The sequence below is a fragment of the Canis lupus genome, chromosome 2, assembly GCF_048164855.1.
Source record: "Canis lupus baileyi chromosome 2, mCanLup2.hap1, whole genome shotgun sequence".
NCBI lineage: Eukaryota > Metazoa > Chordata > Mammalia > Carnivora > Canidae > Canis > Canis lupus.
In genome coordinates this window covers 61,429,588-61,443,724 of record NC_132839.1, presented here as the reverse complement: position 1 = coordinate 61,443,724, position 14,137 = coordinate 61,429,588, and the positions used below count along the sequence as shown (strand labels likewise).

At 55.6% G+C, this 14,137-nt stretch overlaps 1 protein-coding gene across 32 annotated transcripts in view; it reads left to right on the top strand.

The window, feature by feature from the left end:
- Positions 1 to 14,137, top strand: part of ABLIM2 (actin binding LIM protein family member 2) — a 142,803-nt gene that overhangs the window by 51,195 nt on the left and 77,471 nt on the right. For all 32 annotated transcript variants that reach the window (XM_072803070.1, XM_072803304.1, XM_072803247.1 and 29 more), the window contains exons 4-5: positions 3,680 to 3,795; positions 11,598 to 11,724. In XM_072803070.1, the coding sequence (XP_072659171.1) occupies positions 3,680 to 3,795; positions 11,598 to 11,724 (243 nt within the window). The remainder of the gene's footprint in view (positions 1 to 3,679; positions 3,796 to 11,597; positions 11,725 to 14,137) is intronic.

Below are 14,137 nucleotides of genomic sequence, written 5' to 3'. Positions count from 1 at the left end.
TTGTCTGATCTGTGGTCAGATTACAACTTGCTGAAAGTTCAGATGATGGTTAGTATTTTTTATTAAGGTATGTGCTTTATTGCTTTAGTTTTTAGACTTAGTGCTATTGCATGTTTAATAGACTACAGTGTAAACATTACTTTTCTATGCACGAGGAAACCAGAAGATCCATTTGACTTGCTTTCTTGCAATATTTGCTTTATTGCAGTGTTCTGGAACTGAACCCTCAGTATCTCCAAGATGTATGCGATTAAAATAACATGAATAAATGTGTTCCCCCCTGCAAAAAAAAAAATAAAAGCAAAATAAAAACTTCTGTAGACACACAAAAGCTAAGAGAACTTGTTGCCAGCACACTTACGTGACAGTAAAGCTAGAGGAAGAAAAATGATGTCAAAAGACATCAGCAAAGTATAGAGGCAAGCCATCAGCTGGTAGATAAGGTACATCTGCTGAGGGACTGGCATCCAAAAAATATAAAGAACTTCTACAAGTCAGCAATGAGAAGATAAATAAGAACCCTATTAAAAAATAGGCAGAAGAGTTTAACAGACACTCCACAAAAGAATACACATGAATGACCATAAGCACATGCAACAGGGCCGATTAAAAGGATAAAATACCATCACCCATCCACTGGACTGGCTAAAGCTAAAATGGTGGGTAATGGCAAGTGTTGGTGAGGATATGAAGCTGAAGCAATGATCATGTATGGCCGGGGGAATGCAAAGTGGTACAACCTATCTGGAAATCAGTGTGTCAGTTTGTTGTAACGTTGAACACAGAGTTAGCATATGGCCCAGTGGTTCCATTCCTAGGTATGTACCCAAGAGAAGTGGAAGCACATGTCTACCTAAAGAGTTGTCACCAAACGTTCTTAGCAGTTTTATTTGTAAGAGCCCCCAACTGGAAAGAACCCAAATATCCTTCAACAGTGAGTGGAATCTTGTTGTCCCTCATCTGTCCAGTGGAGCACCACTGTGCCACAGTAACAAGGGCCAAACTAATGATGTATGCAGTGCAAGGGACAGGATGCTGAACCAGCCATCAAAGACTACCTACTGTGTGGTTCCATGTGTATGCAGTTCCAGAAAAGACATATCCCATCCACAGTGACAGAGTGCCCATCATGGTTGCCTGGGGCCAAGGGTGCTAGTGGGAAGTGATTATAGACAGTCACAGGGGACTGTTTGCAGTGGACAGAATGTCCCATAACATGACTATGATGATGAAAACATGAATGCATGCATTTGTCAAAGTATATTTCAATAAAGTTGAACTAAGAAAATAATAACTACCATTTATTCAGCCTCTCCTGGTCCCAGGCAGTATGCCAGAGCTTTCCATGCAGTTTGTCTGATGGATGGATGAATACATGGATGGATAGATGGAAGGATGGATGGATGGATGGATGGATGAATAGATGGATGATGCATGGATGGAGAGAGGGATTGATGGATAAGTGGATGATGCATGGATGGATACATGCATGGATGGATGGATGGATGGATGGATGGATGAATAGATGGATGATGCATGGATGGAGAGAGGGATTGATGGATAAGTGGATGATGCATGGATGGATACATGCATGGATGGATGGATGGATGGATGGATGAATGGATGGATGGATGGATGGATGGAGTGATGGAGTGATGAATAACAATCCCATGACACAGGTATTATCAGTCCCACTTTACAGGTGAGAAACAGGACTCAGATGGGGTAAGTAACTTGCTCAGGGTCACATAGCCAGAGACCCTGTCAGTGCACATGCAGCCAAGGTGAGGAACCCCACTCTATCCCAACACCCCACATTACCAGGCCAGCTGTAGGACTCTAGGAAGAGAGCAGCAGAGCACAGCACTGGCCACAAGTGACACAGCACAAGGCATCAGTTGCAAAGGCTCTCTGCCCCAAGAAGCTAGGTCTGCAGGGCTGTCTCACAAGCCTGCGGAGATGGCCAGCTCAGTCTCTATTCGTCCTTGGTCTCCAAGAGAAGGGACTGGCCCACTGGGGGCCCCAGAACACACCAGCTGAATGAACGCCAGCCGTACGTGAGGGGGGGCTATGGCAGTCTCCGTTGGGGGGAGACATGCTGCAGGGCTGGGGCTGGCCTGGGGCTGGTGTGACCAGGCAGGCTACGTGAGGAGGCCAGGCAGGAGGGGGTGCTGAATTAGGCCCCCTGGGGGCCTTCAGTCATTCTCTTGTTCACTCACTCATTCACTCTAGCAAGGTGTACCTCTTGAGCACAAGGGATATGCCATGGATTTCCCAGCCCTGAGAAGGCAGCTGGGAGACTCTGCCTCCTGGGGCCTGTGTGGATGTCCTCCCCACCCCTGCAGCCCCCTCCAGACACATTCAGCTCCACAGATAATTCTGGACCTTCCAGAAGCCCTTTGGGGGAACCATTAGGAGAGCATTGAACTCTGGGTTTCTGAGGTCAGGAGCTCCTGGGTTCACTGCTCCACCCTCAGGGGCAAGGCCAGGGTTTGTATGCAGCGGGTGCTCAAGGCTTTAAGCAGTGGCAAAGGCATATCCTGGTTGAGAGAATTCTGCAGACTACTGCTCCAGAGCACAGGTTGTTTGGTCAGCCTGAGCTGGGGAAGGAAAGTGGCCCAGGGCTGCCGATTGCTCAGTGGCAGCAGGTGGCCAGGATGGACGTGGGCAGGACACTGAAGTCTGTCTTCCTGCCCCTGGTGGCAGGTGGCCTGTCCCTCACTTGCCAGAGAGCAGCCAGTTTACCCATCTCCCAGGCACCAGAGAGGAAGTCCTTGGTGCAGGAAGGCTAGCTGGCTCTCTGCAACCCAGAGCTGTGACCTATCTTGCACCAGGTCTGGGACTTGCTCTGGATGCAGAATTTCAGTGAGCGCAAAAAAAAAAAAAAAAAAATAATAATAATAATAATAATTTTTTAAAAAATCAACAATCAAGGTAAATGATAATGTGATATTTTAAAACATTAAAAATCAGTGCAGCAAAATCCATACTGAGCAAAATGCTAAATTTAAATAAAGATGGGATAAAATGTACAGTACCTTGGTGTCTGGTGCTTATACAAGCTGCTAACATCTTAAAGACTAGACTAGGTAGGTAAATCATGGGGCTTCAGAGCCTGACAGGTCTTGGTTTGACTCTGGTTCTGACATGCCTCGGCTGTGTGTCCTTGGAAAGTTAACTCTCCTCTCTGAACTTCAGTGTTCTCACCTATAGAGAAAAAAGATGAAGCAAATTCCAGCTTGGACAAATGCCCTACAGTTATTAAATGAAGCATGCCTGTGAGGTATCTATCGTAATATTTGGCTCCTGGCACATAGTAGTTGCTCAATAAATGCTAGCCATTGCCATTGCTGTTAAACTGATATGGACAAAGCATCCTGGGTGGTCAGAGGAGGCAGGGTTGAATGGAGGAGGGGGCGGTTGAGGCTGCCTGGTCGGTTGCCGCGTGCCAAGCACGGCGCCGGCCCTCGCTGCTCCCGGCCAGGGCGCTGCATGCACCTGTCTGTGCAGAGGGATCACATGGTGGGAGCACCGCGGTGCCCGGATGGGGGGGTCCTGCGTCCTCCGCCTGCGACGCCTGTCTCCAGGAGGCCCCCGGGGAGGCGGTGGTATATGGGGGGCCCCAGGAGAAGAGCCAGAGGCAATCCTGGCTGGTCACACACTCACTCTCTTGTTTCAGATTGCCTTTCCCGCCGGGGGACCGAGTGACTTTCAATGGGAAGGAATGCATGTGCCAGAAGTGCTCCCTGCCCAAGACAGCGGGCAGCAGTGCGTACCTGTCCCAGGGCCTCTGGAGTAAGTGGGCACTGAGCGGCGTGGCGGGTGGGGGTGGGGTGGAAGCTGCCTTCCGCGGGGCCCGGGGAGGGGCCTGACCACACAGACTCAGACCAGAAGGGGTGGGAGTGAAGGGTAGCTGTGGACAAACACAGGACGGGAGCAAGGGACAGAAGGTCTCTGGGGGGCTGTGCCCTCCAGCCTGCCTCCTCCAGGAAGCCTCCCGGGGCCTGGGCGGATGTCCTCTCCACCCCTGCAGCCCCCTCCAGACACATTCAGCTCCACAGATAATTCTAGACCTTCCAGAAGCCCTTTAGGGGAACCATTAGGAGAGCATTGAACTCTGGGCTTCTGAGGTCAGGAGCTCCTGGGTTCACTGCTCCACCCCCAGGGGCAAGGCCAGGGTTTGTATGCAGCAGGTGCTCAAAAGATGCTTGTTGGAGGCAAAAGCAGACCATGAGGGAACAAATGTGTGCAGAGGTGTCACTGAGGGTGCAGGGCAGCAGGAGTGCAAGGCGGGGCAGGCAGGTGCTGCGTCCACGACTCTCGGGGCCAGATGTGGGACGCGGGGACTGGGAAGGGGGCCCAGCGCTCCAGCACCCGCCGCAGCCAGGCTCCCCGGGGAGACATGGAGTTTCAGAGCCCACCCCGCGTGCCGTGGTCACTGAGGTCGCGCCCTCCTCCCGACAGCGGAGGGCTTCCTGTTGACTTCCAGAGCCAGCCTCTCGCTCAGGGTTCAGTCTCTCTCCCCCGTGAAGCACCTTCTTCCCACCCGCCCACCTCATCTGCCGCTTTGGAAGTCTCTCCAGAGGAGCTTGCACCTGCAGCCTTCTAGAAGCTCCGAGCTGGCCTTGGGGTCCGGCAGTGGTTTTACTCTGTGAAAGGAGGTGAAGCCCTGATTCCCTGGGGAGGCAAGCTAGCCGCAGTGCCAGCTGGGGAGGCTGCTGCTTTGGGGATTGCTGGGAGAGTCCTCTCCCACTGAGGTCTGGACTCACTGACCTTCTGAGGATTTGCTTCATACATAATCAATACTATTATAATTAAATCTGAAAGAGTAGGCAAAAACTCTAACAAGTAAAAATAAAAAATGGGGTGAGATGAGTTTTTTGTTTGTTTTTTTATTTTATTTATTCAGGAGAGACGCAAAGAGGCAGAGACACAGGCAGAGGGAGAAGGGAGAAGCAGGCTCCATGCAGGGAGCCCGATGTGGGACTCGATCCCGGGACTCTGGGTTCACGCCCTGGGCCGAAGACAGACACTCAACCACTGAGCCACCCAGGCATCCCAAGATGAGTTTGAACAGTGTGCCCAGAGCTCCCTGGCAGCCAGAGTGAGAAAGGAAATATGCCTGAACCCAGATTCATTGATAGTTTTTTGAGAGTCTTAAAAGACTGCTCTTTCCAAGTGTACATTTGTTTTAAAATACCAAATTTACGGAGTGCCTGGGTGGCTCAGTTGGTGAAGCATCTAGCTTCGGCTCAGGTCATGATCTCAGGGTCCTGGGATTGAGCCCCGTGTCGGGCTCCACACTTAGTGAGGAGCCTGCTTCTCCTTCTCCTTCTGACCCCAATCCTGCTGGTGCTCTGTCTCTCTCAAATAAATAAAATATTAAAAAAATTTAATACCAAATGTACATTTCCAGAGAACAAATGCTCCCCTATCAGACCCCCTAGGTGGTCTGATAATGCAAGTGGCCCCTCTTCCGGCCCACGGTGAGACTGTCCAGCTTAGAACCTCTGCTGTGCCTAGAAAGTGTAGACATTCGTTACCAGCTCTTGGTTCCTGTGTGGATGTCTGCAGAGTCTTCCTAATTCCTGCTGTGCCCGGAGCAGCCCCGCCGGCCAGGAAGCCTCTCCTCTTCTGCAGAGGCCCTGAGTCTGGTGGGGAGATGGACGTGTGCCGGGTGCCCAGCGTCCAGCCAGGGGGTGGTGCGCCTGGGGCTGGGGCTAGGGCCTTCAGACCTCGAAGCAGGGGACGCTGTGACCACATGGAGGAGGTGGCCTTTGTTCTGAAACTTGAAACCGAGGGTCACGTAGGTGGGCATTAAAGGGAAGGGACCACAGAACGGAGAACATGGAGTGTGCTGTGGGCAACTCGCAGGCCCTTGTCAGTGGACGGGGGCGGGGGTGCTGCTGTGTGCGGACAGGAACAGAAGGAAGCGGGAGAGATGGAAACCCTATGGCAAAGCCAGGCCAAGGAGTCCCGGGTGCGTCCCGGAGGCAGTGAGAGCCGTAGATGGCTGTTGAGCGAGGGCTGCTGGGAAGAACCTGGGCGGCCCTGTAATTTGCCTGCAGGTTTCAGGGCTTGGGGGCAGGTGGGGGCTGCTGCGTCTGCAGTTAGGGGGGAAGGGGCAGCTGTTGGGGTAGGAGTTCAGCTGGAGTTCTGGTCCTGAGCATCCCTCAGTGTCTCTCTTCCACTCTCTGGCCGGAGCCTGTTGCTTAGTAACAAGATAAGTGCTTCACGCCGCTGGACGCCCACGCCATTCCATCCCTGAAGGAGCTCAGCCCTCCTCCTGAGGCTTGCACGACAGCTCCCGCCCTGCCTGGAGGAGGGTCTTCTCCCCAAGGGCTGGGAGCTTTCTGCTTCTCCTCCAGGCTCTCCTTCCCCAGGTTCCCCTTCCCCAGGCTCCCCTTCCCCGGAACCCCCAGCTCTGAGCTGCTTGCTGGTCTAGCTGTCCCAGGGCAGCCCTCCCAGGGGCCTGGCGCCAGGCCATGTCCCTTCTCTGGGCCTTGAGACTGGGGGTGCGTTCAGAAGTGGGTGTGGGCAGTGTCTGGGGTAGGGCAGCAGGAGGTGGGACCTCGGGGACACGGAGTGGGGAGCAGCTCTCTGGGGCCTGGTCTTGGGTTTGGCCACGCATTTCCCCACCCACCCTGGGTCTGGGCTTCCCATACTGGGGCTCAGCCCTACCAGGGCATAGAGGGCTTCACATCTAGAACCTGGGGTCACACTAGAGCTGGGGACACTGGAGCTGGGGTCTGGAGGCCCCGCACCTGAGCCCTCAGCAGAAAGGGATGCCTGCCCTCTGAGATGTCTGGTCTGTGGCCTTTGGAGCTTCTGTGTCTGCTTCCCTGAGAGAGGCTGCCCTGGAGCCCCAGCTCCCTCGCTGGCCCATCCTGCCCGGGAAATGGGACAGTGAGGCTGTGAGGTTATATGCCTTGTGGGGTACAGTGACTGCCGTGTGGGTGTACCTGCCTTATAGGGTGCAGACACCCTGTGGGGTACAGTTGCCCTGTTGGGTGCTGTGCCTAAATTGCAGGGTGCTATGGCTGACTTGTGGGGCACACCTGCCTTATGGGTGGTGTGGCAGCCTTATAGGGTGCATCTGCTTTGTGGGGTGCTGTGGCTGCCCTGTGGGGTGCTGTGGCTACCTTGTGGGGTGCACCTGCCCTGTGGGGTGCCACGGCCCCCAAGAGCCAACACCCAACCCTGGCCACCATTGGGCCGTGCACCTCATGCCCTCGTGTTGCCGTCAGGAGTGGATGTCCCCGGTTTAGCCCAGAGTTCCGGTGTGTGGGGTGCACGTGAATGTGCTTTCTCTCTGCCAGCTACTGCTCCAAGCTCTTCCGCTCAGTTTGGGGCTTTCAGAGAAATGACAGGGCTCGCTCATCACTTGTTAGCATTTTCACCCTTTAGACCTTGGTAGGCTCCATGCTTTCCAAAGTCAATCTCAATTGGACTCAGAGCCAGAGTCCTTCAGTCCTTCCCTGCTCCCCAGCCTGGTTTGACCTGGGGGGAGAGGAGGGGCGAGGGTGCATCTGACCCACCCTAGTTCACAGCTAGAGCTCAAAGAGGCCGCCCCGCATGTCCTATGTCCCACGTAAGTTAGCGGCAGAGCTGGTGATCCCATGCCATGTCTGCTGGAGGAGGGAGCAAACAGGAGACTATGGAACTTTCTAGAAGGGTCATGCTGGGGCAGCGGCCCAGGCTCACCCCCATTGCTGTGATGGCAGAGCCAAGCCAGGGTGTGTGGGTGAGTGGGCGGCCAGCTGTGGCCCTTCCCGGCGACCTCTGCCTCCCTCCAGGATATCCCCTCCCTCAGCTGACGACTGCTGTTGTCAGGATTCGTCACACAAGATTCTGTACTGTCGTCGACAAAGCCCTGCATAGCTATGCGTAGCTCCAGTTGTGTTTAGAAAGTGATGATTGCTGTTTTCATGACCATGGTCCTCCGTGCAGGTTGCTCTTGCGTCTGAGCTCGGGCCTTGCTGTTGGTGGGATTCTGCTCACTGGGGGAGTGCGGGGCTGGGGCCGGTGTCAGGTCCACACCTCCCTGCAGCTGCAGCTGGCATGCTCACCTGCAGCCTCTGGGCCCTCCCCTGGCACCGGGCGGGAGGCAGAGGGTCCTGTTGGAGAGACGTCTTCGGATGGCTTCCCGCGGGGCATCGGGCCACCGGGTCTTCCTGTCATGACAACAGCATCGGCCTCGGTGCATAGTCAGTTGTCAGACACACCGCGGGCCTGTGGCTGTTAGCTCTCCTGAGCCTCCGAACAAGAATGGGAGCCCGGACCACCATCGCCCCCGGAAAAATGCATCCCCACTGTGCTGGGCAGAGACGAGAAGTGACGTGCCCAGTCACACAGCTGGTGAGGGCAGCCTGGCCCCAAGGGCCCTGTGTCTAACCGTGTCCACCCCGCCTCCCGCCAGCCCTGGCGCAGCGCGGTGTGACATGCCCCTGCTTTGTCCATTTAGGAGAAGCACTAGGCTCCGAGCCGGGCTTCTCGTCTGGCGCTGTTGATAGTTGGGGCCAGATGATTCTTTGCTGTGGGACCATCCCGCACGTTGGAAGATATTGAGCAGCGTGCCGAGCCTCGGCCCCCAGGTGCCTGGAGCGTGCCCCCTCTGGTTGTGACAATCAGAAGTGTCTCCAGACATGGCCAAATGCCCCCCGGGGAGCACAGCCATCCTTGGTTGAGAGGCAGTGACCTGGAGCTTACAGAGTGAGCCCGCACTCGAAGCCGGCTGGCTCGAATCCAGAACGGGCAAGTTGCATGGTCTGTGCTGCTGGGGGGCCAGTGGAGGTAGTGGGTTGGGGATGGGGTCTGGATGGGGTCTGGATGCCTCCCGGACTTGAGAGGAGAGGGCACTCTCTGGGTCCCTGTCATTCATTCACGCATGCATGCATGCATTTGCCAAGTGTCGGAGCTACCAGCCCACACTGGGCCCCAGGGGTCCCCAGATGAACAGGCCGCCCTCCAGCCTTGAGGCCCTGGATCTCGAATGTGGGTCTTCAAGTGTTTTCAAAGTTGCGTGTGAATTTGAACTCTGTGATAATTTAGGAAAGCCAGAGCTTGACCAACAGTTTTGTGGGCGTCAAATATTTTTTTTATAAATTTATTTGTTATTGGTGTTCAATTTGCCAACATACAGAATAACACCCAGGGCTCATCCTGTCAAGTGCCCCCCTCAGTACCCATCACCCAGTCACCCCTGCCCCCTGCCCACCTCCCCCTCCACCACCCCCAATTCGTTTCCCAGAGTTAGGAGTCTCTCATGTTCTGTCTCCCTTTCTGATATTTCCCACTCATTTTTTCTCCTTTCCCCTTTATTCCCTTTCACTATTTTTTATATTCCCCAAATGAATGAGACCATATAATGTTTGTCCTTCTCCGATTGACTTACTTCACTCAGCATAATACCCTCCAGTTCCATCCACGTTGAAGCAAATGGTGGGTATTTGTCATTTCTAATGGCTGAGGAATATTCCATTGTATCCATAGACCACATCTTCTTTATCCATTCATCTTTCGATGGACACCGAGGCTCCTTCCACAGTTTGGCTATTGTGGCCATTGCTGCTAGAAACATCGGGGTGCAGGTGTCCCGGCGTTTCATTGCATCTGAATCTTTGGGGTAAATCCCCAGCAGTGCAATTGCTGGGTCGTAGGGCAGGTCTATTTTTAACTCTTTGAGGAACCTCCACACAGTTTTCCAGAGTGGCTGCACCAGTTCACATTCCCACCAACAGTGCAGGAGGGTTCCCTTTTCTCCGCATCCTCTCCAACATGAGTGGTTTCCTGCCTTGTTAATTTTCCCCATTCTCACTGGTGTGAGGTGGTATCTCATTGTGGTTTTGATTTGTATTTCCCTGATGGACAGTGATGCGGAGCATTTCCTCATGTGCGTGTTGGCCATGTCTATGTCTTCCTCTGTGAGATTTCTGTTCATGTGCGTCAAATATTTTTTATTCTTCAAACAACACGACGCTGCTATCTGCCAAGGTGAGAGTAGCACCTGTGAAGCCCCTGCCGTGCACCCCCTGGAGCTCCGTCCCTTTCTGTCCTGGTGGGCGGCACCCTCTTGTGCCGGCATGGCCTGTGTGGTCTTTCTGTTTTGCCATTTAATGGGATTGCTCCACCCCACAAGTGAGGAAACAGGGACCCCAAAGAGTACAGAGCTTGGCTCTAGTGTGACCCCGTGAGTGGTAGGGACCAGGGTTGGTATCCAGGCCTGTTGTGCCCCATTCTTTCATTTTGAGTAGCAGGGTCCCTGCTCCCCTTGCCTGCCCCTAGGCTGAGCCCAGGACTGTTAGGCTGCTCTGCTCAGGGGCTCCTGCTGGCTGTGGGGGTGATTTGCCAGATGACTTCTCCTTGGCTCTGCTCTTCAGGACACTGCGGGGCTCCCCAAGGCCTTGCCTGTCCTGCCCCCAACACACACAGACACACACACACGTGCTCACAGCCACAGGGACATGCTCACACACAGATGCATATTCACACAGACACACACATAGGCACACTCATACAAGGACACACATTCATGCAGGAACACAGAGATGCATTCACAGGGATGCACACACACACAGACACACATACATGAACGGTCTCGATCACCCACAGACATACACATTCACACAAAGGCACTGGTGCACGCACACACAACACACTCACACAGGTGCACCTGGGCCAGTCATGCTGCCGGTCTCTGCACCCGAGGTTCCCCTGTCCTGCTCCACCCCGTCATCCTTCGGCACCGGTGACACTGGCTGTGGGGGCCCTAGGGTGACCGCCCACGGTTGGAAGGCAGGATCCAGAGGCCCAAGTGTGAAGGAGAGGGCCTGGGTCCCAGGGGCCATTGAGCAGGGGTGGGCACACTGTAGTGGGGAGCAGAGGAGGTGTGGGGACACCAGGCAGGGGCTCAGACCAGGTGGGGACCACAGAATGCAGAACACATGTCACCTGTGGGTGGTTTGCCAAGGGGAGGACTCCCCAAGGCTGACTGCCTGGGGCCTGGCTGGGACTTGGACTGAGACTGGGAGCAGGGACTCGGGTTGGGGACTGGCAGGCTGTGTCTGGGATGCAGCACAGATGGTCGAAGAAGGAGATCCAGATGAGTGGGCCAGGAGGGCTTCCTGGGAGAGGCATCCAGGCAGGCGAGAGCCCAGAGGAAGGAGTGGCAGGGGGTGGCAGCCCAGACCTCTCTTGGGTGGGCACATCGGTTGGGTCAGTTAGGCTCACAGTCTACTTGTGGACAGAGGAGGACAGGTGGGGGCCCCCAGGCCTGCTGCCCCCCGTCCAGGCGGCCGCCACCCTACAGTGTGCTCCTGTTTGAAGACACCCCTGCTATCCTGGCTTGGCGCCCATCCTCTGTCAGCTCTGGGCCCAGGCTGCATGCAATTGGTGCTCAATGTGTGCAGGGATGAACTTTGTGATTTGTTTCCTACGTGTTCACAGCAGCCGGCATGTCACGGGGTCCCTGCAGCACACCCAGCCGGATAGTCCCCTCTGTCCCCCCCCACAGGCTGGCGCTGCACACTTCTGTGCCTGGAGACCCAGCAGTGCAGGCGCCCACAACGACGATGTCTGTGTCCTGTGCTTTCTTCCAGGTTGTGGAGGCTGCGGCGCAGAAATAAAAAATGGTCAGTCCCTAGTGGCTTTGGACAAACACTGGCATTTGGGCTGTTTTAAGTGTGAGACGTGCGGGAAGCAGCTCGATGCGGAGTACATCAGCAAGTGAGTGGCGGGGTCCTCCCATGTGAGCCTGCTCCGTCCGTCCCCCTGCAGCCACTCCTGTCCTGTCCCCTGTGTGGCCTCAGGGCCCTGCATGTTTGACTCCCAGCCTGGCATCTCCTCCCACCAGCCTTGCTTCCCTAGTGTGGCCTGCAGAGACCTCAGCTCCATTTCTACGGATTGAAACAGACAGTGCCCCCCGCCCTTGCCCATCCATGGGGGTCACCCTCCCGTGGCACCTGGGTCACCTGCAGAATGTGCATTGGATGCCAGCTGACTCCAGCAGCAGGAGTGGGGGGGACAGATGTGATGACTCAGTCCCAACTCCAACTTTTGCAGTGCTTGACCATCGGGCAGCCCCCCGCCCCACCAACCTTGTGTCCCCAACCCCAGATGTGACGGCTGGTTTGAGTGGGGGGTCGGAGGGCACGTGTCCTCAGAAGGCAGTGCAAACGGAGCCTCTGGAAGGACTTAGCCCTGAGCAGGAGTGGCTGGTTTGCCGGGAAGGGGTGCATTTCATTCCCTGGGGTCAGGGGCCTTGAGTCAGGGAAGCCGCCCTGTGGCACAGGGTTAGGGGGTGAGCTGAAGTGTGCAGAGCAGGCTCCTTCCTGCAAGTTTGAGGGCTCCGGGCAGCTAGTGTGGGAGACCCTGCTGGTTCTCGATGCCCGAGGGAGCAGAAGTATCCCAGGAACTGGCTGTACAATAGAACGGCACAGGATGAAACCTGCACGCACATGCACACACGCACACTCACACAGGCAGGAGTACACATCACACCCGGGGAATCCAGAGGAGGTCGCCGATGTGCCCCCACCCATCCCCTGGCTGCACTCGTACCATCGTACCCTCGCTGTGCCCGAGGTCACTCACAGGGGAAATGGGGTGAAGGGAGTGTGGGGTCTCTCTGTCTTGTGTCTCCACCACTACGTGTGGAGTCATGGAGTCCACATGTTTTCAGTGAAAGTCCCCAAGCCAGGACGGACCTCTGTCTAGGCCAGATCAGGCTGGGGGAGGTACTGGCCGTTCCTCTGTCACAGTGAAGGAAAGGGGGGCGTGACTCCCATGAAGGCAGCCCTGGGAGACAGAGCACTTTAAAGTAAAGTAAGACCTGCCCAGCCCCCAGGGCGCTCGCTGGTAGCTCACCCACACGGCTCGCCTGTCACTCAGCAGCCTCCAGAATGGTCCCAGAATTGACAGGGAGGGTGCGTTGGTGTTGCCATAGAGACATTATCTCTGCTTCCTGGGTTTGGGGCACAGACACCATTGTGGGAAGTAATTGGGACCCTGAGGTCAGCGACATTTGGAAGTTGGTCCTAAGGGCTAAGTGTACCTCTTCCTCTCCTGGAAGGAAAGGCTTCATCCTCTCCGGAGCTGTGGTCAGAGAAATAGCCTGTGGTCACTGCGACTCCAGGGGCTCCAAACCACCCCCTCTTCCCGTCCTGCAGGCCACTTCCTCCAGGAAGCCTTCCCGTCCTACAGAAGGTCCAGAGGGCGGCATTAGCTCTGGTCTCCCATAAGTTGAGAACTCTTAGCCTCTGTTGGCAGCCACATGATAATCAAAACCCTACTGGGAACCACAGGGAGACCTTGGCGGTGCAGGGGAAGGGAGATGCGCTCGGGCAGCAGGTGCCCCTGCATGCCAGTGGCCTCCACACCCAAATCCTACTGGGCCGGGCCAGGCCGAGGGGCGGCCCTGGTTAGCAATGGCAGTGGCCTTGGCCACCAATTGGCGAGAGCCTGCCGTGTGCTAGGTGTTGGCCACATCTTCATTAGACTTTACTATAATTTCTCCCATTTTATGGTTGGGGAAGCCGAGGCTCAGAAAGGTTAAGCGACTTGCCCAGGAGCACACAGCTGGGGAGTGGTGGCATTTGAGTGCAAGCCTGTTCATTTCACTGCTGCCCACCAGCACCTCCCTGCACGGAGCGTGGCCACCAACCCAGGAACCCTGGCACCACCTCTGGGCCCTCCCTCTGCTGCCACGCTGCCTCCTCCTGTGTTGTGTTGACCCCATAATAATAATTACAGTCACTTTCAAACCAGCTCCTGCCCCGTGCGCTATCTTCCCATCAGCAGCCCCAAGAACCAGCTATTCCCCTCAGTGCATTCAGGGGAGGCTCAGCATTGACTCGCCCAAGGCTGCCCAGATACCTGGGAGCGGCACCCAAAGCCACGTGTCACTCGTCACTGCTTCCCCACACCACGAACGATGCCCGGCGTGGTGTGGGCACGCTGTAAATATGCATGCACAGTGGACAGGTCACCTGCAGCCCTCGTGTCCCCTCCCACGAGGCCAGATGCCTCTGCTGCCACACCCAGGGACAGAGAGGCTCTGTCCCAACCCCACATGTGCCACGTGACATTGCGTCATCCACAGACCTGGTCCTGGCATGGGCACCTTTGTCACACACACTTT